The sequence below is a fragment of the Trichomycterus rosablanca genome, chromosome 7 (genome assembly GCF_030014385.1).
Source record: "Trichomycterus rosablanca isolate fTriRos1 chromosome 7, fTriRos1.hap1, whole genome shotgun sequence".
Lineage (NCBI taxonomy): Eukaryota > Metazoa > Chordata > Actinopteri > Siluriformes > Trichomycteridae > Trichomycterus > Trichomycterus rosablanca.
The window spans coordinates 30880234-30900917 of NC_085994.1; the positions used below are offsets into that span (position 1 = coordinate 30880234).

Sequence of the window (20684 nt, forward strand, 5' to 3'; positions counted from 1 at the left end):
GAAATGTGCATCCTTTTTTGCATAGTTTGCACCTATCTCAGAAATAGAAGGGCATTCATTATTTAGATAAATTAAATATAAGCACAAATACAGTATTTTATTTTAAGTAGAAGTAATAAAAGGAAACTTTGTCATAATTTGTCTTCAATTTCATTTTGTCTAAAAAATCGGAAAAAAATCGTATCGTGAACCCAGTATCGTGAATCGTATCGCGTCGTGGGTTGAGTGTATCATTACATCCCTACTGAGAAATGTTCTTTTTGAACTGATTACCAATGCTCTAGCTGCTCAGGTGGCGCAGCGGTAAAACACGCTAGCACCCCAGAACTGGGATTTCAAATACATCGTATCGAATGTCAGCTCTGCCATCGGGCTGGGCGGCTGCATGAACAACGATTGACTGTTGTTCACAGGGTAGGATGAACCAGATAGGGACCTCATAGCTGAGTGAATTACGACCTCGAGGAATAATGCTGATCAGGTTGTGGCTCTCCGTGCACAAAGCTGATCGGCATATGAACTCGCCTCTTGCAGGTGAAAAGATGCAGTCGACTGCGCACGTGTCGGAGGGTGTGTGTGACAGTCTCGCTCTCCTCAATCGAGGCGGGGTTCGGCTCCAGTGGAGAGGAAGCATGATGCAATTGGGTAAAAATTGGACGCGCTAAAATCGAGAGAAAAAGGAAGAAAATAAAGTTAGCACAAAGTGGTGAGCTACAACCCACCTCTGATCCTTTGGTGGATCCTCCTTTTATACCCATCATGAACCCCTCTTACCTTACAGTAAATGTTTTTAAAAAAAAAGTGTAACTTGAATGTTCTATAAGCTTTTTATTCTTTTTTTTCCCCTGTGCTTACTTTTTTGAGTGTGTTTCAGGAATCAAATTCCATTTTTTTATTTACACAATACAATCAGTATCGTAAAATGCATATCATTACTAAATTAATAGATTTTAATAGAAAAGTTTAATTAATTATTCAAGCTATTGGAATAACAAACAGCCAGGGTCTGTTCATTTATAGTCTTTAACTAGGTGGTAAAATTACACTCGTTTTTAATTACACTCGGTTTAGCGTCCATGCAAACATTTTCTCTGTGCATTTCTGCACTCAATTACAGTGTTTATAGAAACTGATTATTAAGGAGTACAGGACTATGCAGTGTTTTACTCTGTGTTGTGTTGTGCTACAATGATCTGATTTTAAAAATAAGGTTTACAGTAAACATCACTGAAATGTTTTGTTGTCCATGTATTAGGTCCAGTATTACAGTATGTTGCTTAGTTTTGACCACTAGATTATTCCACTATTAAAACTGGCAAATGAATGTTTTTGGTACAGAAAGAACATAGCTTTGTTGTTTAAGATACATCCCCTAATGATGCAAACAAAAAAATAGTGAATATAAAAACTAGGGTCAGTGACCCAATTCTAACATTTTATATACAGTGTATCACAAAAGTGAGTACACCCCTCACATTTCTGCAGATATTTAAGTATATCTTTTCATGGGACAACACTGACAAAATGACACTTTGACACAATGAAAAGTAGTCTGTGTGCAGCTTATATAACAGTGTAAATTTATTCTTCCCTCAAAATTACTCAATATACAGCCATTAATGTCTAAACCACCGGCAACAAAAGTGAGTACACCCCTAAGAGACTACACCCCTAAATGTCCAAATTGAGCACTGCTTGTCATTTTCCCTCCAAAATGTCATGTGATTTGTTAGTGTTACTAGGTCTCAGGTGTGCATAGGGAGCAGGTGTGTTCAATTTAGTAGTACAGCTCTCACACTCTCTCATACTGGTCACTGAAAGTTCCAACATGGCACCTCATTGCAAATAACTCTCTGAGGATCTTAAAAGACGAATTGTTGCGCTACATGAAGATGGCCAAGGCTACAAGAAGATTGCCAACACCCTGAAACTGAGCTGCAGCACAGTGGCCAAGATCATCCAGCGTTTTAAAAGAGCAGGATCCACTCAGAACAGACCTCGCGTTGGTTGTCCAAAGAAGCTGAGTGCACATGCTCAGCGTCACATCCAACTGCTGTCTTTGAAAGATAGGCGCAGGAGTGCTGTCAGCATTGCTGCAGAGATTGAAAAGGTGGGGGGTCAGCCTGTCAGTGCTCAGACCATACGCCGCACACTACATCAAATTGGTCTGCATGGCTGTCACCCCAGAAGGAAGCCTCTTCTGAAGTCTCTACACAAGAAAGCCCGCAAACAGTTTGCTGAAGACATGTCAACAAAGGACATGGATTACTGGAACCATGTCCTATGGTCTGATGAGACCAAGATTAATTTGTTTGGTTCAGATGGTCTCAAGCATGTGTGGCAGCAATCAGGTGAGGAGTACAAAGATAAGTGTGTCATGCCTACAGTCAAGCATGGTGGTGGGAATGCCATGGTCTGGGGCTGCATGAGTGCAGCAGGTGTTGGGGAGTTACATTTCATTGAGGGACACATGAACTCCAATATGTACTGTGAAATACTGAAGCAGAGCATGATCCCCTCCCTCCGGAAACTGGGTCGCAGGGCAGTGTTCCAGCATGATAATGACCCCAAACACACCTCTAAGACGACCACTGCTTTATTGAAGAGGCTGAGGGTAAAGGTGATGGACTGGCCAAGCATGTCTCCAGACCTAAACCCAATAGAACATCTTTGGGGCATCCTCAAGCGGAAGGTGGAGGAGCGCAAAGTCTCGAATATCCGCCAGCTCCGTGATGTCGTCATGGAGGAGTGGAAAAGCATTCCAGTGGCAACCTGTGAAGCTCTGGTAAACTCCATGCCCAGGAGAGTTAAGGCAGTTCTGGGAAATAATGGTGGCCACACAAAATATTGACACTTCAGGAACTTTCACTAAGGGGTGTACTCACTTTTGTTGCCAGTGGTTTAGACATTAATGGCTGTATATTGAGTTATTTTGAGGGAAGAATAAATTTACACTGTTATATAAGCTGCACACAGACTACTTTTCATTGTGTCAAAGTGTCATTTTGTCAGTGTTGTCCCAAGAAAAGATATACTTAAATATCTGCAGAAATGTGAGGGGTGTACTCACTTTTGTGATACACTGTATATGCATATACAGTGTATCACAAAAGTGAGTACACCCCTCACATTTCTGCAAATATTTTATTATATCTTTTCATGGGACAACACTATAGAAATAAAACTTGGATATAACTTAGAGTAGTCAGTGTACAACTTGTATAGCAGTGTAGATTTACTGTCTTCTGAAAATAACTCAACACACAGCCATTAATGTCTAAATGGCTGGCAACATAAGTGAGTACACCCCACAGTGAACATGTCCAAATTGTGCCCAAAGTGTCAATATTTTGTGTGACCACCATTATTATCCAGCACTGCCTTAACCCTCCTGGGCATGGAATTCACCAGAGCTGCACAGGTTGCTACTGGAATCCTCTTCCACTCCTCCATGATGACATCACGGAGCTGGTGGATGTTAGACACCTTGAACTCCTCCACCTTCCACTTGAGGATGTGCCACAGGTGCTCAATTGGGTTTAGTCCATCACCTTTACCTTCAGCTTCCTCAGCAAGGCAGTTGTCATCTTGGAGGTTTTCGAAGGGTTTTCGAAGGGAGGGGATCATGCTCTGTTTCAGAATGTCACAGTACATGTTGGAATTCATGTTTCCCTCAATGAACTGCAGCTCCCCAATGCCAGCAACACTCATGCAGCCCAAGACCATGATGCTACCACCACCATGCTTGACTGTAGGCAAGATACAGTTGTCTTGGTACTTCTCACCAGGGCGCCGCCACACATGCTGGACACCATCTGAGCCAAACAAGTTTATCTTGGTCTTGTCAGACCACAGGGCATTCCAGTAATCCATGTTCTTGGACTGCTTGTCTTCAGCAAACTGTTTGCGGGCTTTCTTGTGCGTCAGCTTCCTTCTGGGATGACGGCCATGCAGACCGAGTTGATGCAGTATGCGGCGTATGGTCTGAGCACTGACAGGCTGACCTCCCACGTCTTCAACCTCTGCAGCAATGCTGGCAGCACTCATGTGTCTATTTTTTAAAGCCAACCTCTGGATATGACGCCGAACACGTGGACTCAACTTCTTTGGTCGACCCTGGCGAAGCCTGTTCCGAGTGGAACCTGTCCTGGAAAACCGCTGTATGACCTTGGCCACCATGCTGTAGCTCAGTTTCAGGGTGTTAGCAATCTTCTTATAGCCCAGGCCATCTTTGTGGAGAGCAACAATTCTATTTCTAACATCCTCAGAGAGTTCTTTGCCATGAGGTGCCATGTTGAATATCCAGTGGCCAGTATGAGAGAATTGTACCCAAAACACCAAATTTAACAGCCCTGCTCCCCATTTACACCTGGGACCTTGACACATGACACCAGGGAGGGACAACGACACATTTGGGCACAATTTGGACATGTTCACTGTGGGGTGTACTCACTTATGTTGCCAGCTATTTAGACATTAATGGCTGTGTGTTGAGTTATTTTCAGAAGACAGTAAATCTACACTGCTATACAAGCTGTACACTGACTACTCTAAGTTATATCCAAGTTTTATTTCTATAGTGTTGTCCCATGAAAAGATATAATGAAATATTTGCAGAAATGTGAGGGGTGTACTCACTTTTGTGATACACTGTATATGCCTGCATGAGTCGAGTTCATACACTGACGGGCACTGTGTATGGAGGGCCACACCCCCATCAGCATTATTCCTCAGCCCGGTGCAGGTGCCATCAGTCAGCCAGCAGGGGCCGCAGTTGCACCAGTTATGAGGACCTATGATCCGACTTTTTTACACTTTAACTCTGAACAACAGCCAATCGTTGTTCATGCTCGTATTCATGCTGCCAATACGATGTATTCGAAACCCCAACTCTGGTGCGCTGGCATATTTTACCGCTGCGCCACCTGAGCGGCATACCCAATTCTAACATTAACATATACATCTAAAATTTTCACACCCCATCACCTCTCTTTCACCTCCTCAGTTAATTATTCCAGTGCTTAAAGAAATGCAAATTTCTCTGAATGTTAGCTTTATAATTTTATTATTTTAAATTTAAAAACTGATCAATTTAACAAATTAATTTAATTCTTCACACATCACACAGACCATCACATTACTGACATAGCACATGCAGGCCAACAATAATATTAACAATGAATTTAATTTAGTATTAATATAGTACAATGTATATTATTAAAAATATTATTAAGGCGCTCAGGTGGCGCCTGAGGTGTAGAGGTGAAGCGTAACGCAATCAGGGTAATAGGATTAGGGGAGAAAATTGGGGGGGAAATTTGGAGAAAAAGAAATAAAAAAAATTATATAATTAAAATAAAAAGAAGCTTTAAAACTGAATAAACAGTCTTTAAAACACTCTAATAAGTTTGATTTATCTACCTATAAGGGGTTTGAAAAAATCACCTGAAACTCGATCTGCGTCTCAGACGACCCCAACCAAGAATCACTGCTTTGGATTCAGTAATGCAAAATGACTGCATTTTAGTTTTAAAGAAAAATGTTGTTTTTTTGTTGCTGCTTCAGTTCATTCACACCCTGGAGGAGCAGCAGAACTTTTCCCAGCGAGACCGTGGCTACGTTGCATCACTTCTCACCATGGCTCTCCATGATCAGCTTGAGTACTTTACTGACGTCATGAAGACTCTGCTGGGGGATCTGGTACAGCAGTACGTGGCCAAAAATCCCAAGCTGATGCTGCGCAGGTACACAATGCACTCAGTCAAACCAAACGTATTTAAATCTTCAGCATGTGTTAGACGTTCTGCAAGCGTGGATCCAAGCTCATCAAATCTCTCACTGTATACAGGGGAACACGTATTGAACCACTGTTGTTTTTGTTATTTCAAACACTTCCATTGCAAATATCCACCTCAAAACGAATTGATAAGGTCTACGCAGACATGATTGGCTATGTCTGAGAAAGGGGGTGGCCAAAACCCTGCACTGGATTGGCAACCTGTCCAGGGTAGTAATGCCTTGTGTCCAGTGTTTCTTGGTGTAACCATACCCACCACGACCCTGACCAAGATAAAGTGATGAAGGTTAAAAGAAAATAAAGTGTTCCAGGGTTAGCAGGGACTCACAGTTTGAAATTCTCCAGGGTTAGCAGGAACTCACAGTTTGAAATTCTCCAGGGTTAGCAGAGACTCACAGTTTGAAATTCTCCAGGGTTAGCAGGAACTCACAGTTTGAAATTCTCCAGGGTTAGCAGGAACTCACAGTTTGAAATTCTCCAGGGTTAGCAGAGACTCACAGTTTGAAATTCTCCAGGGTTAGCAGGAACTCACAGTTTGAAATTCTCCAGGGTTAGCAGAGACTCACAGTTTGAAATTCTCCAGGGTTAGCAGGAACTCACAGTTTGAAATTCTCCAGGGTTAGCAGGAACTCACAGTTTGAAATTCTCCAGGGTTAGCAGAGACTCACAGTTTGAAATTCTCCAGGGTTAGCAGAGACTCACAGTTTGAAATTCTCCAGGGTTAGCAGAGACTCACAGTTTGAAATTCTCCAGGGTTAGCAGGAACTCACAGTTTGAAATTCTCCAGGGTTAGCAGAGACTCACAGTTTGAAATTCTCCAGGGTTAGCAGGAACTCACAGTTTGAAATTCCCCAGGGTTAGCAGGAACTCAGTTTAAAATTCCCCAGGGTTAGCAGGAACTCACAGTTTGAAATTCCCCAGGGTTAGCAGGAACTCACAGTTTGAAATTCTCCAGGGTTAGCAGGAACTCACAGTTTGAAATTCTCCAGGGTTAGCAGGAACTCACAGTTTGAACTTCTCCAGGGTTAGCAGGAACTCACAGTTTGAAATTCTCCAGGGTTAGCAGAGACTCACAGTTTAAAATTCTTCAGGGTTAGCAGAGACTCACAGTTTGAAATTCTCCAGGGTTAGCAGGAACTCACAGTTTGAAATTCTCCAGGGTTAGCAGAGACTCACAGTTTAAAATTCTCCAGGGTTAGCAGAGACTCACAGTTTGAAATTCTCCAGGGTTAGCAGGAACTCACAGTTTGAAATTCTCCAGGGTTAGCAGAGACTCACAGTTTGAAATTCTCCAGGGTTAGCAGGAACTCACAGTTTGAAATTCCCCAGGGTTAGCAGGAACTCACAGTTAGAAATTCTCCAGGGTTAGCAGAGACTCACAGTTTGAAATTCCCCAGGGTTAGCAGAGACTCACAGTTTGAAATTCTCCAGGGTTAGCAGGAACTCACAGTTTGAAATTCTCCAGGGTTAGCAGGAACTCAGTTTAAAATTCCCCAGGGTTAGCAGGAACTCACAGTTTGAAATTCCCCAGGGTTAGCAGGAACTCACAGTTTGAAATTCTCCAGGGTTAGCAGGAACTCACAGTTTGAAATTCTCCAGGGTTAGCAGGAACTCACAGTTTGAACTTCTCCAGGGTTAGCAGGAACTCACAGTTTGAAATTCTCCAGGGTTAGCAGAGACTCACAGTTTAAAATTCTTCAGGGTTAGCAGAGACTCACAGTTTGAAATTCTCCAGGGTTAGCAGGAACTCACAGTTTGAAATTCTCCAGGGTTAGCAGAGACTCACAGTTTAAAATTCTCCAGGGTTAGCAGAGACTCACAGTTTGAAATTCTCCAGGGTTAGCAGGAACTCACAGTTTGAAATTCTCCAGGGTTAGCAGAGACTCACAGTTTGAAATTCTCCAGGGTTAGCAGGAACTCACAGTTTGAAATTCCCCAGGGTTAGCAGGAACTCACAGTTAGAAATTCTCCAGGGTTAGCAGAGACTCACAGTTTGAAATTCCCCAGGGTTAGCAGAGACTCACAGTTTGAAATTCTCCAGGGTTAGCAGGAACTCACAGTTTGAAATTCTCCAGGGTTAGCAGGAACTCAGTTTGAAATTCCCCAGGGTTAGCAGGAACTCACAGTTTGAAATTCCCCAGGGTTAGCAGGAACTCACAGTTTGAAATTCTCCAGGGTTAGCAGAGACTCACAGTTTGAAATTCTCCAGGGTTAGCAGGAACTCACAGTTTGAAATTCTCCAGGGTTAGCAGGAACTCACAGTTTGAAATTCTCCAGGGTTAGCAGGAACTCACAGTTTGAAATTCCCCAGGGTTAGCAGGAACTCACAGTTTGAAATTCTCCAGGGTTAGCAGGAACTCACAGTTTGAAATTCTCCAGGGTTAGCAGGAACTCACAGTTTGAAATTCCCCAGGGTTAGCAGGAACTCACAGTTTGAAATTCTCCAGGGTTAGCAGGAACTCACAGTTTGAAATTCTCCAGGGTTAGCAGAGACTCACAGTTTGAAATTCTCCAGGGTTAGCAGGAACTCACAGTTTGAAATTCTCCAGGGTTAGCAGGAACTCACAGTTTGAAATTCTCCAGGGTTAGCAGAGACTCACAGTTTGAAATTCTCCAGGGTTAGCAGGAACTCACAGTTTGAAATTCTCCAGGGTTAGCAGAGACTCACAGTTTGAAATTCTCCAGTGTTAGCAGCCTCACAGTTTAAAATTCTCCAGGGTTAGCAGGAACTCACAGTTAGAAATTCCCCAGGGTTGGTAGGGACACACAGTGAAATTCCTCTAGATATGTTTAATATAATCCATGTTAGGAAATTGAGTAAACCATACAAGCTCATATATCTGTCTATGTACAAAAACAATCAAGTTATTTTGTGTCCATGTTTGAAGGGTTTGTTTTGTTAAATCATTCATTTTCTCCCCAGAATGAGTTTTTTTTTCATAAAAGCAGCCCCATATCATGATGCTCCCATTTCTTTTTTTTTTCTTTCTTTTTTTTTTTATTATCTATTTTTTCCCACTTTTTTCCCCCAATTTGTATCCCTATTCTAGTCATGTCCAATTACCCTGATTGTGTCCTCTATACTGATTCGACCCTTTGCCGCTGACTGAGGACGCCACTCAACTGACTTGCGCCCCCTCCGGCACGCAATCAGTACAGCCTGCACTTTACACCTGCACAAGCCGAGCTCGTACACCGAGAGACACTGCGCACGGAGGGTCACACCCCCCTCAATGTTATTCCTTAGCCCCGTGCAGGCGCCGTCAGTCAACCAGCAGGGGCCGCAGTTGTACCAGTTATGAGGACCTATGCTCCGACTCTACCTCTAAGCCCCTGAACAACAGCCAAACGTTGTTCATACTGCCGCCCAACCCAGTTGGAAAGGTAGAGCTGAGTTTCGATATGATGTATCTAGAAACCCAACTCTGGTGCGCTAGCGTACTTTACCGCTGCGCCACCTGAGTGGCGATGCTCCCATTTCTTTATTTTACTGTGAATATGGTGTTCTGTAGCCCACCTCTGCTGAGATTTGTGGATTCGGGTTTCTATTATTGTATCAGGAAGGGCATCCGGCATAAAAACTGTTCTATAAGAATTCTGCTGTGGTGACCTCTTAAACAAACATATCAAGAACATGATTTAATATTTAAAGGTTTTAATACAGTGACTATTTTTCCTCTGTCCTTTAGCTTGTGTTTTCACATGTCTTAAATGTTATGCATATGATACACAATATTGCAACTATGCACATACAGTAGGTTTGTCTATAAGTGGGATTCACATGTTTAGATCCAATCCAAGTATACTATACTTTATACATCTATATGCATCTGTTGATTAATTAATGTATTTAATACTTGCTAGATGGATTAATCTTTGATTCTGTCACTCAGAATAGTGAGTTATCTTAATTATGTCTTGTGGGTTTCTACAGGACTGAGACTGTGGTGGAGAAGATGCTCACAAACTGGATGTCGATCTGTCTCTATTCTTTCCTTAAGGTAAAGTACCTTATGTGTCATAAGGGTTTTTGGTCTGTTGGTCCTGGATTCTGTAAAGATGATTTGAAACAATGTTTGTGGTAAAAGCACTACATAAATAAATTTGACTTGACTTGATACACATAACTCATTCTGTACAATTCCTGCACATCTGGACAATTAAATTTAAATTATTATAATTCTAAATTTAAACATTATATGCTGTAATAATACTTGAAACATTCACATTAACGGACTCACAGTAAATTATTCTTTAATGCTGTATATCTGTACATTCATAGCTTTACATGTATATATTGAACAGATGGTTCTAGTTTTATGTAAGATTTTTGTAAGCAAATGTGTGTTTTGTATTTAGTGTGTGTTAAAACTGTAAGGGACTATGAAATGAAAAGAAATGAAATGAAAATGAAATCATTCATTTAAAAATGTAAAACAAATAATAATTAAAAAAATTAAGAATCCGTAAAACAGCAAGTACAGTAGAACCTCGATTTAACAGACTAAAAGGGGGGAGCACTGGTTCCTAAAATGCGATTGTCCGAAACAGCGAGGTTTTTTTTCCGGGGGGTGCGAAATTACACGAAAACACAGCACTAAGGTCCACAAAAGTGCTGAACATGCACATATGATCAATATTAAAATGAACAACTTAAATAGATATGTAACTATGTAATGTAAAACCTACCTGTAAATAAATATTACAGTTGGTGTACTGTACTACTGGGGAGAAATTTTATTTGTGTGGTGAAGGAGATGTGTTTTTTTTGCCGTGATCATATAGTGGGGACTCAACTCTATTATTAGTCTATTATGTAGAGTCTGAAGCACTGCTGGTGCATAACTAAGCACTATAACTTGCAAAAATTAAGCATAAAACACGGCGAGAGAAAAAAGGCGAGAACAAAGCAAGCCTCCTAACAGAATAAAGCCTATCACTATCATGTAAACAGAGAGATGTCGCCTGCTAATGGACAATTACCGAACTACTGGCCTTGGTACGCTTCTCGCTGGAATTTTAAACAATCGGACCGTACATTTGGGTTTCCGGATTTTGTCCATTTAGTCAAATCAGAAAATCATTAAATGGAGGTTTGTTAAATCGAGGTTCCACTGTATTTACATTTGTGCATATTTGTGTATATTCTTTGTCAGGGATACATCTTTGTTGGAGTCCTTCAAGTTATGTTTTGTAAATTCTTTGTTAGCAAATGCTTTTATTTTTTTATTTTAAAAGCCCTTATGTAACGTTATATATAGTTGATTCATACCTTCATTTATTTTCATTTTTACATCTCAGTCAAAGTGACAGTTGATGTTCTCTTCTAGTTTATTGACCAGGTTTAGATAGGCAGCCTACCTGGGCATTGAGTCTGTAGTTCATATATTTTCTGCACTTCTTTATGATGTATTAAAATAAGCTAAAATGATCTGGTATTCTACTCCTGTTCCCATGCCTCTCTATGATTAGATCTCTCACTTGTTTTGAATGCTCTTTGATGTGGACAGTCTCTACTATGCTGATAGACCGTGCAATGAGGTTATTCATTCTTGTGAAGTAACTAAAACAGCTGATCTACAAATTTCTTACACTGTTTACTGTAATCACATTAGAACTAGTCTCAGTATTACTTGGGGTATGAAAACACTGTTTTATAGATCAGCTGAAGCCAAATCTTTCTTTACTATGTTTGAAATGTGCAACCTAGAAATAAGAAAATAATTTTTTGTGGTTTAGTATTTTGTCATGGCACTATATTGATACGTTCTTATCTGTGTGTATTGTAGGAGGTAGCAGGTGAGCCTCTGTACATGCTGTATAGGGCTATAAAGTATCAGGTGGACAAAGGACCAGTGGATGTTGTGACGGGTAAAACCAAGCGCACCCTTAATGACAGCCACCTACTCAGAGAGGACATAGACTACAGCTCAGTAGTAAGTGTCTCTGCTCCCCCATGTCTCCCTCTCTCCTTTCACTCTGTCTCTTTCTCTTGCGCTCTTAATCTTTCTCTCACAAAATCACAATAGGAGAAGCATGAGTGACAGCTGACTGCCAGCATCTCTGGCTCGATTCTTCTATCTCTCCTCTGGCTCTCATTCCCATTTTATTTTAATCTCAGTCTTAACATGTTATTGCACATTTCCGGGTTCTGTGCTTCTGCTGCTGATACAATTGTCTTGCAGGGTGCTGTTAATAACTCAGGATTTTCTCGGGCTACTGGGTACAATGGCAATGTCTAGATGTTAAGTATATGTTGTGTCAGGAAGAAGGCAGATAACAGCCTATTGTAAACAGCTATTTAAGGTTTCCATAAAGATTCACTCTTCTTAGAAAAATCTTGGCTGTAGAGATACTGAGGAACAGTCGACTTTCTCCTTAGTTTTTCCTTCTCTTCTGCTTCTGTTTTGTTTTAACTCTTTAAATTAATAACTTAACATTTCATGGTAAATGTTCAGCACTTGTGCTGCAAGTAATTCTATTGTTTTTAGGAAATGCACACATTTTTTTCTTTATGCATTTTCTCCACTTTTTTTTCCCCCTTTGTAGCGCGTCCAATTGCCCGATTGCATCATCCTTCCTCTCCACCAATGCCGATCCCCACTCTGATTGAGGAGAACAAAGCTAACCCATGCCCCCTCCGACACGTGGACAGCATGCCGTATGCATTTTATCACCTGCACTTTGACGAGTGCAGTGCAGCTCAGCGTTGTGTACAGAGAGGACACACCCTGAGAGCACTCTTTTCTTATCTCTGTGCAGGCGCCATTAATCAGCCAGCAGAGGTCGTAATTGCACCAGTCATGGGAGAGAGAGAGAGAGACCCCATCCGGCTTAGTCCCACCCATATCTGAACAACAGGCCAATCCTTGTTAATGTGGCCGCTCAGCCTTAGCCGGTAGGCAGAGCAGAGCAGAGCTGAGATTCGATACGATGTATTCGAGATCCCAGCTCTGGTTCCAGCGTGTGTTTTTACTGCTAGAACTAGTTTTTAATCCCATCTTTCCCAAATCAGTTATATAAAAATTATTCTGAAGGACATTTTTGGTGACCTCTCCATTAGCCTTGAAGCTCTAGTGCAAAAGTAAACACTATACCCCAAACATGTTTTTGCTCAACTACATTTAATATCATACAGCTCAGCCACAGGTGGACACAGATTATAGCGGGGTGATTTTTTATACTCAGGCAGCACAAAAAATGCATCTCTGTACAATCTGTTCCCACTGTGGTTTACAAGAAGTAACACAAAGCCTCCACACGTTTATTTATTTATTATTTTGCTCTGCTACGTTTTTCGGTTTGAAAAAATTTGGATTACAGTATCATACCTACCTGCTCTGCCACTAATGTGGGGGCGGCATGGAGGCGCAAATGACTGACAGGGCTGTTTGAGGTTGGGATGCCAGGCTTAGTATGGTATGGTTTTCAAAACACAATTTCTTTCCATGGTTGTGGTTTTACATGCATTTAAGTGTGGTAGAATGAGGTTTGGGGCACAGTCGATTGGATGATGATCACAGAACAGATTTTTTTTTTGCATATTTTTTCTTTTGTTTTATTCCATGTGCCACTTGGGAGCCATCAAAGCTGGGGTTTGTTTCAAACACAGCAAAATTTGGACCATTTTGAAGAGCAAAACTAAGATTAAAGAGCAGAACTGAGATTTTGGCTAGTCATCATTGCTTTTGAACACACACTATAATGGAAAATTGGGGTCCTGGGTCCTACAGTCTCTCTCAGTGAGGAATTAAGAATGTTCTACTTGTTTTCACCTGTTTTTATTTCTTTCCACTTTCCAATAACACTCAGTAGGTGTGTGAATATAACAGCAGTAAAAAAATACAAATTGTCTGTGTGGGTTCAGTAACAGTATAAACAAAGCCTGGGGTAAGAGGAAATTGTGCCAATTTAAAACGCATCAAAGATTCAGTTGTTGTACTAAGTTTGGATCTCTGCCATTTGTTTAGACTTTGACAGTGCTGGTTAAAAGTGGGGTGGAGGTGCAGCCATTTCCAGTTAAGGTTCTGGACATCGACACCATCACTCAAGTAAAAGACAAGATCCTGGACCAGATCTACAAAGGAGCTCCATTTTCTCAAAGACCCTCTGCTGACTCACTAGATCTTGGTACAGTACAGGCATACACACATCAAATGATAAATGTCAATTAATATTAGTAAACAGTGTATTAGGTTTGTTATCTTGAAATTAGGTTGTTGGATTGAAATCTCACTTAAAATGGTGGAATACCCTACGTAGTGCACTTCACTGGAACAGCTGGTGTGAATGAAATTCTCCTACAAAATTGGCGCTAATGGTTGGAAGAACCGCTTTCTGAACCAATCAGACCTCCTGATTTTAATTTGTAGTAAGAAATGCTGTTATTTGCATTTATTCAGTTTGCATCAAACAGATGATTGTCTATGAAACACTTGATTGGCTTTCTAACGAGTTCGTGTTTTACTTCACAACCGGGAAAAGTTTGGAGGGTTTTAATTATATGCACATTTACAAATTAACGTATTATATTTCTAATGGGACAACACACAGTTATAAATTTAGTAACATCTGGAAGTACAGAAGTTAAGGTAAGCAGTGGTTATGGATTTTTTTTTTTACTGTGTTTTGGATTTTGGCCGCTGTGCCTGATTTATCACACACTTTTGTTTTGCAATGAAAACAAAATGTATCAGTTTAAGCTTTTAATTGGTACCTAGGAAAGTAAAACAGCAAAATACAGTTGCTAATCTGTTGTTGTTTTTTATCTGAACTTGCATATTTGTTTCTACGCTACATTTCGAATATATGTTTTGTGTATATTATATTGACTCGTGACTTGACTCGGACTCTAGCCTAAAGACTCGTGACTTGACTCGGACTCGTATTTTGTGACTTGTAAACATCTCTGGTCTGTGTAGATAAAATACTTTTTTAGTAACTGTAATGTATAATATTATTTCATTCAGTTTAGTCATTTTGTATTTAAATTTTTTATAGAGTGGCGATCAGGACAAGCAGGTCACCTGACCCTGTCTGATGATGATGTCACAGCAGTTGCACAGGGTAACTGGAAGCGGATCAACACTTTACAGCACTACAAAGTAAGTCATGCCTCTAATGTTTGTAGTTTTGCATTTTAGTCATTTTATGTCTTATTAAAATCCTCTCTACCTAGGCAGCTGCTTAGGTAGGCAGTAAGCAGCAAGGCAGCTCACTAGGTTTTTAGACAGACCCCATGGTTTTGATCTGGTGCTCCACTAACACCTTGATTGAGCTGACTGTGTGATATAAAGCACTGTCCTACTCGGGGGAAAACGGAGTTGAGGAACATGTTCAGAGTAGAAGGAAGCACATTTTCTTTCAGGACAAGCTTCTACATGAGAGTTTCGCAAAGACAGATCTGCCTGATTCCACATGGGGTGCTAAACACTGTGGCTTGTCAGCGTCTCTAGATCTCCATGTACCTATTAAATGATCTGGTGTTGGGCCAAAAATTTGACTCATCAAAGAGGAAGACCTTCATCTGATCCTCTGTGATTTAAACCTCAGCCTGGCTCTTTTATGCTTAATATTAACGAAGGGCTTTTTCTAGCTTTGCATGACTTCAGCACTGCCTTCAGGAGCCTGTTTGAAACTACATTTGCTATGCACATTACCACATTTGCCATTCTTTTTGAGAAGTTATGATTGCTTTTCCTTCATTTTTAATTAGAACTTTAAGGGTTGCTAAAGATATTAACCTGTAGTACATTGTAGACTTGCCAAAGGCAATAAAAGTCATTTAGCCAGTAATTTCATGATGTTATTTGATTCAGCTGTGCCTGATGTGTCCCTACTCCGTCTCTCTCATCACCCCAGGTTCCAGACGGAGCCACAGTAGCTCTCATTCCTCGTTCAAGTTCTGGTGTCACCGGCATTAATCAGATCTTCCAGACTGGAGAAAGTAAGTTTACCTCATAGACCTAGAGGAGACATGTATTAGTCTTGCAGGGCTGCAACACTGCATAATTGTATGTGATGTGTTGCCTATTTGAATGTGTCTGTACTCGAATACAAATGAGTCGCTGTTGGTTTAAACTAGGCGCAGGATGATTTACAGGATAGAGAGGAATCTAAAATCTGCAGTTTAGCTTGCCCTTTATTTAAACTAAGTACTAAAGTTGCTACTGGGAATCAAATGCTGTTTGTATTATTAATGCTCATGCTAAAGTAATGATGTTGGCCAAAGTAATGACATAGAACTCTCACAGCAGTCATTTGTGAGGTAATTTTAAACTAAAGTGATGACAAACAATTACAAAAGGCTTACAAATGGTCATTATTCAAGGACTATTATTCTGACTAATGGGCAGTTTAGATGGCACAACTAGAAGACCATGTACCACTCTATGTACTTAATGTCTTCTCCACAAATATTAGCACCCCTTGGGCTAATGAGTAAAAAGAGTTATAAAAAAATTACTTTTTGGTCAATTAGCTTAATCTCAGACTGAAATTTTTTTTAGAAAAATCTAACATTTAATTAAAGTTCATTTATTTAGAGATAAATGAGTTAAAAAACAAAGATTTTTCACAAATACATGTCAGGGCGGTACGGTGGCTCGGTGGGTAGCACTGTGGCCTCACAGCAAGAAGGTCCTGGGTTCGATCCCCAGGCGGGGCGGTCCGGGTCCTTTCTGTGCGGAATTTGCATGTTCTCCCCATGTCTGCTTGGGTTTTGTCCGGGAGCTCCGGTTTCCTCCCACAGTCCAAAAACATATCAGTCAGGTTAATTGGAGCCACAATTATTGGTGCATCTGCATTTAATACTTTGTAAAACCTCCCATGGCCAAAAAAACAGCACTTAGTCTTCTCCTATGACATCTTATAAGGGCAGCACGGTGGCTCAGTGGGTAGCACTGTTGCCTCACAGCAGGTGGGCCGGTCCAGGTCCTTTCTGTGTGGAGTTTACATGTTCTCCCCGTGTCTGTGTGGGTTTTTTCCGGGAGCTCCAGTTTCCTCCCACAGTCCAAAGACATGCAAGTGAGGTGAATTGGAGATACTAAATTGTCCATGACTGTGTATTACGTTATAAACTTGTGAACTGATGAATCTTGTGTAATGAGTAACTACTGTTTCTGTCATTAATGTAGCCAAAGAGTGTAAAACATGACGTTAAAATCCTTATAAATAAATAACATCTAATGAGGTCAAAGGAAACAGAGCAGGGGATTTGAGACCTTTCCACTTTACAGAATCTATTCAGATCATCCAGGGTCCTTATTTCTTTGGGACTTTCAGTTGCTCGTATACATGGGGCTCAGTCAACAACTATTGATGCTTGGAAGAAGGCCCTCCAATCAGTGGAGTCTTTATTAGGCTCTCGCTATGTGTATTTTGTGTCTCTCTTGTAATTTTATGAAGCTAGTGTTCTTATGTATACGCTCGCTCTGCTATGTACTGTTTATATCTTTATTATTTTTGTTTTTTTGGTCAACACACCCCGGGGGGTGTTCTATGTTTGTATGTGTTCATGATAACATGTATTACAACATATAAGTTTAAAAACAATTGTTCACAAAAATATCATCCAGGGTCCTAGTTCCTATTTTCCACTTTAGCTCACCCACTGGTTTTCAGTTGGGTTTAGATCAGAAAATAAAAGATTTCGTTGAAAATATGGGATTTTTTTTTTATTTGAATAAATGTGTTTTAATGTGCTAATTTTAGTATAAAATTTCTATTTATTTGCTTAATTTAACGTTTAACATATTTCATGGTATTAGTTTTAAAAACATGCCACTTTGAGCATTACTGTTCTGTATTACAAAATATACACCATTTTATGTCTACAAGCAGTAAAGTATTAAATTGAAAACACATTTCTACATTTCATCTGCAGTGCCTCCCTGACCTGCATTTTTTGTGCTTTGTTGTCCCCTTGTTGTAGAAACACCCATGTTAGAGAGTGAAGAGGAGGAGGGTCTCCGTCTCTGGCACTTGGTGAAGTCAAGCGAGGATCCTGAAATCCCCAAGCACAGGAAAAGCAGTATGAGAGAGCGAGAACGTGCCAAAGCCATTCCGGAGATTTATCTTACAAGGTTGCTCTCAATGAAGGTACCTTACATTCTTACAGATGCTTTAGGGGGGAAAAAGGTGCACGTTTGTTTTAGCCGTTCAGATCACATAGTGTGTTTACCAGCTCTTACAGTGTGTTTTGGATTTATTTAGGGAACTCTGCAAAAGTTTGTGGATGACGTGTTTGTGGCTATCCTGAACACCAAACGGCCACCTCCCATCGCTGTCAGGTTCTTCTTTGATTTTCTGGATGACATGGCAGAGAAGCATGGCATTGATGACCCAGAGACTGTACATATATGGAAAACTAACAGGTAAGCTACACAGTAGTGTTCATGGCTGTTTTATCCACTGAAGATACAGTGGGGCCAAAAAGTATTTAGTCAGCCACTGATTGTGCAGGTTCTCCTACTTAGAAAGATGAGAGAGGTCTGTAATTTTCATCATAGATACACTTCAACTATGAGAGACAAAATGAGAAAAAAAAATCCAGGAAATCACATTGTAGGATTTTTAAAGAATTTATTTGTAAATTATGGTGGAAAATAAGTATTTGGTCAATAACAAACAAGCAAGATTTCTGGCTCTCACAGACCTGTAACTTTTTCTTTAAGAAGCTCTTCTGTCCTCCACTCGTTACCTGTATTAATGGCACCGGTTTGACATCGTTATCTGTATAAAAGACACCTGTCCACAGCCTCAAACAGTCAACCATGGCCAAGACCAAAGAGGACACCAGGAAGAAAATTGTAGACCTGCACCAGGCTGAGAAGAGTGAATCTACAATAGGCAAGCAGGTTGGTGTGAATAAATCAACTGTGGGAGCAATTGTAAGAAAATGGAAGACATACAAGACCATTGATAATCTCCCTCGATCCCATGGGGTCAAAATGATCATGAGAACGGTGAGCAAAAAATCCCAGAACTACATGGAGGGACCTGGTGAATGACCTGCAGAGAGCTGGGACCAAAGTAACAAAGGCTACCATCAGTAACACACTACGCCGAGAGGTACTCAAATCCTGCAGTGCCAGGCGTGTCCCCCTGCTTAAGCCAGTACATGTCCAGGCCCGTCTGAAGTTCGCTTATGGATGATCCAGAAGAGGACTGGGAGAATATCATGTGGTCAGATGAAACCAAAATGGAACTTTTTGGTAAAAACTCAACTCGTCGTGTTTGGAGGAAGAAGAATGCTGAGTAAACACCATACCTACTGTGAAGCATGGGGGTGGAAACATCATGCTTTGGGGCTGTTTTTCTGCAAAGAGGACAGGACGACTGATCCGTGTTAAGGGAAGAATGAACGGGGCCATGTATCGTGAGATTATAAGCCAAAACCTCCTTCCATCGGTGAGAGCATTGAAGATTGAAGAACGTGGCTGGGTCTTCCAGCATGACAATGATCCCAAACACACCGCTCGGGCAATGAAGGAGTGGCTCCGTAAAAAGCATTTCAAGGTCCTGGAGTGGCCTAGCCAGTCTCCAGATCTCAACCCCATAGAAAATTTGTGGCGTCCGTGTTGCCCAGCGACAGCCCCAAAACATCACTGCTCTAGAGGAGATCTGCATGGAGGAATGGGCCAAAATACCAGCTACAGTGTGTGCAAACCTGGTGAAGACTTACAGGAAACGTTTGACCTCTGTCATTGCCAACAAAGGTTATGTTACAAAGTATTGAGTTGAACTTTTGTTATTGACCAAATACTTATTTTCCACCATAATTTACAAATAAATTCTTTAAAAATCCTACAATGTGATTTCCTGGATTTTTTTCCCCCATTTTGTCTCTCATAGGTGAAGTGTACCTATGATGAAAATTACAGACCTCTCTCATCTTTCTAAGTAGGAGAACTTGCACAATCAGTGGCTGACTAAATACTTTTTGGCCCCACTGTATGTGTATTAACCCTTTGATGGGTTGAGCTTACTTTGAGTGTTTGGGTCGTATCTGCGACTTGGTTGACGTGTTAAACCCAAAAATATTGGTAGATGACACTGTGGTTTTAAGTAAACAGCCTTTCTAACCTATATGTCAACTTGAAACTAGCAGCTGAAACATCATCCTTGAAACATTATCTTCTTGGTAAGACCATTGGAGGGTTATAGATTTTGCACAATTAAACACAATTTGGCGAATTCCCGGGAAATCAATGGGCGCAATGCAGCACATCCCGGACAGGACACCAATCCATCGTGGGGTTTTGGCCAAATCCCCCCCCAGACATACTCAGTCATGTCTGTATCTAGATGCCTTAACGGTCGATAGCACAGCTGGTGATTCGAACCAGGATCCTAGCAGTAGTGCACTACAGCTATTTATCACTGTGCCACTCGAACACCACCATATCGTTTATTTTATATTATTGATTTAAACCACTGCTTGTTAGCAATGGCTCTGGCTAAAACACCTGAGCTCAATAAATAGGATGGGTGTCCACATACTTTCATTTGTGCATTTTACCCCCTTTTTCTCCCAATAAAACATGGCCAATCCTCTGCTGGGGACCCCGATGACGTCCAAGGAGGGTGTATATTCGCCTGACTCACACTCTGTTCGATGTGTGCGCAGTCCACAAATCCCTTCTTATTCACCTATACTTCAGTGGATCAGTGTGTGAGGTCGGCTTCACATACGGAGAGCGATGCCCCGACCTCCACTTTCTGGACAGGCGCCCTTACACAGTTGATAACCCCACCCCTTAGTCCTTAGTCTTTTCCACCCAGCAGACTGGAAGCTAATTTTGTCTGCTGCAGGCATTAGGCAATTGTGCCTGCTAGAGGGCGCCCAGCTGTCCGGTAGCAGAGCCTAGATTCAAACCCGGGAGCT

The 20684-nt window shown here is 41.1% G+C and overlaps 1 protein-coding gene across 1 annotated transcript in view; it reads left to right on the top strand.

Annotated features, from left to right (window-relative positions):
- Positions 1–20684, top strand: part of plxnb3 (plexin B3) — a 183392-nt gene that overhangs the window by 158627 nt on the left and 4081 nt on the right. Inside the window, exons 23-30 of the mRNA XM_062999217.1 lie at positions 5566–5744; positions 9732–9798; positions 11587–11733; positions 13768–13927; positions 14798–14901; positions 15659–15743; positions 17730–17896; positions 18011–18171. Coding sequence (XP_062855287.1) covers positions 5566–5744; positions 9732–9798; positions 11587–11733; positions 13768–13927; positions 14798–14901; positions 15659–15743; positions 17730–17896; positions 18011–18171 — 1070 coding nt within the window. The remainder of the gene's footprint in view (positions 1–5565; positions 5745–9731; positions 9799–11586; positions 11734–13767; positions 13928–14797; positions 14902–15658; positions 15744–17729; positions 17897–18010; positions 18172–20684) is intronic.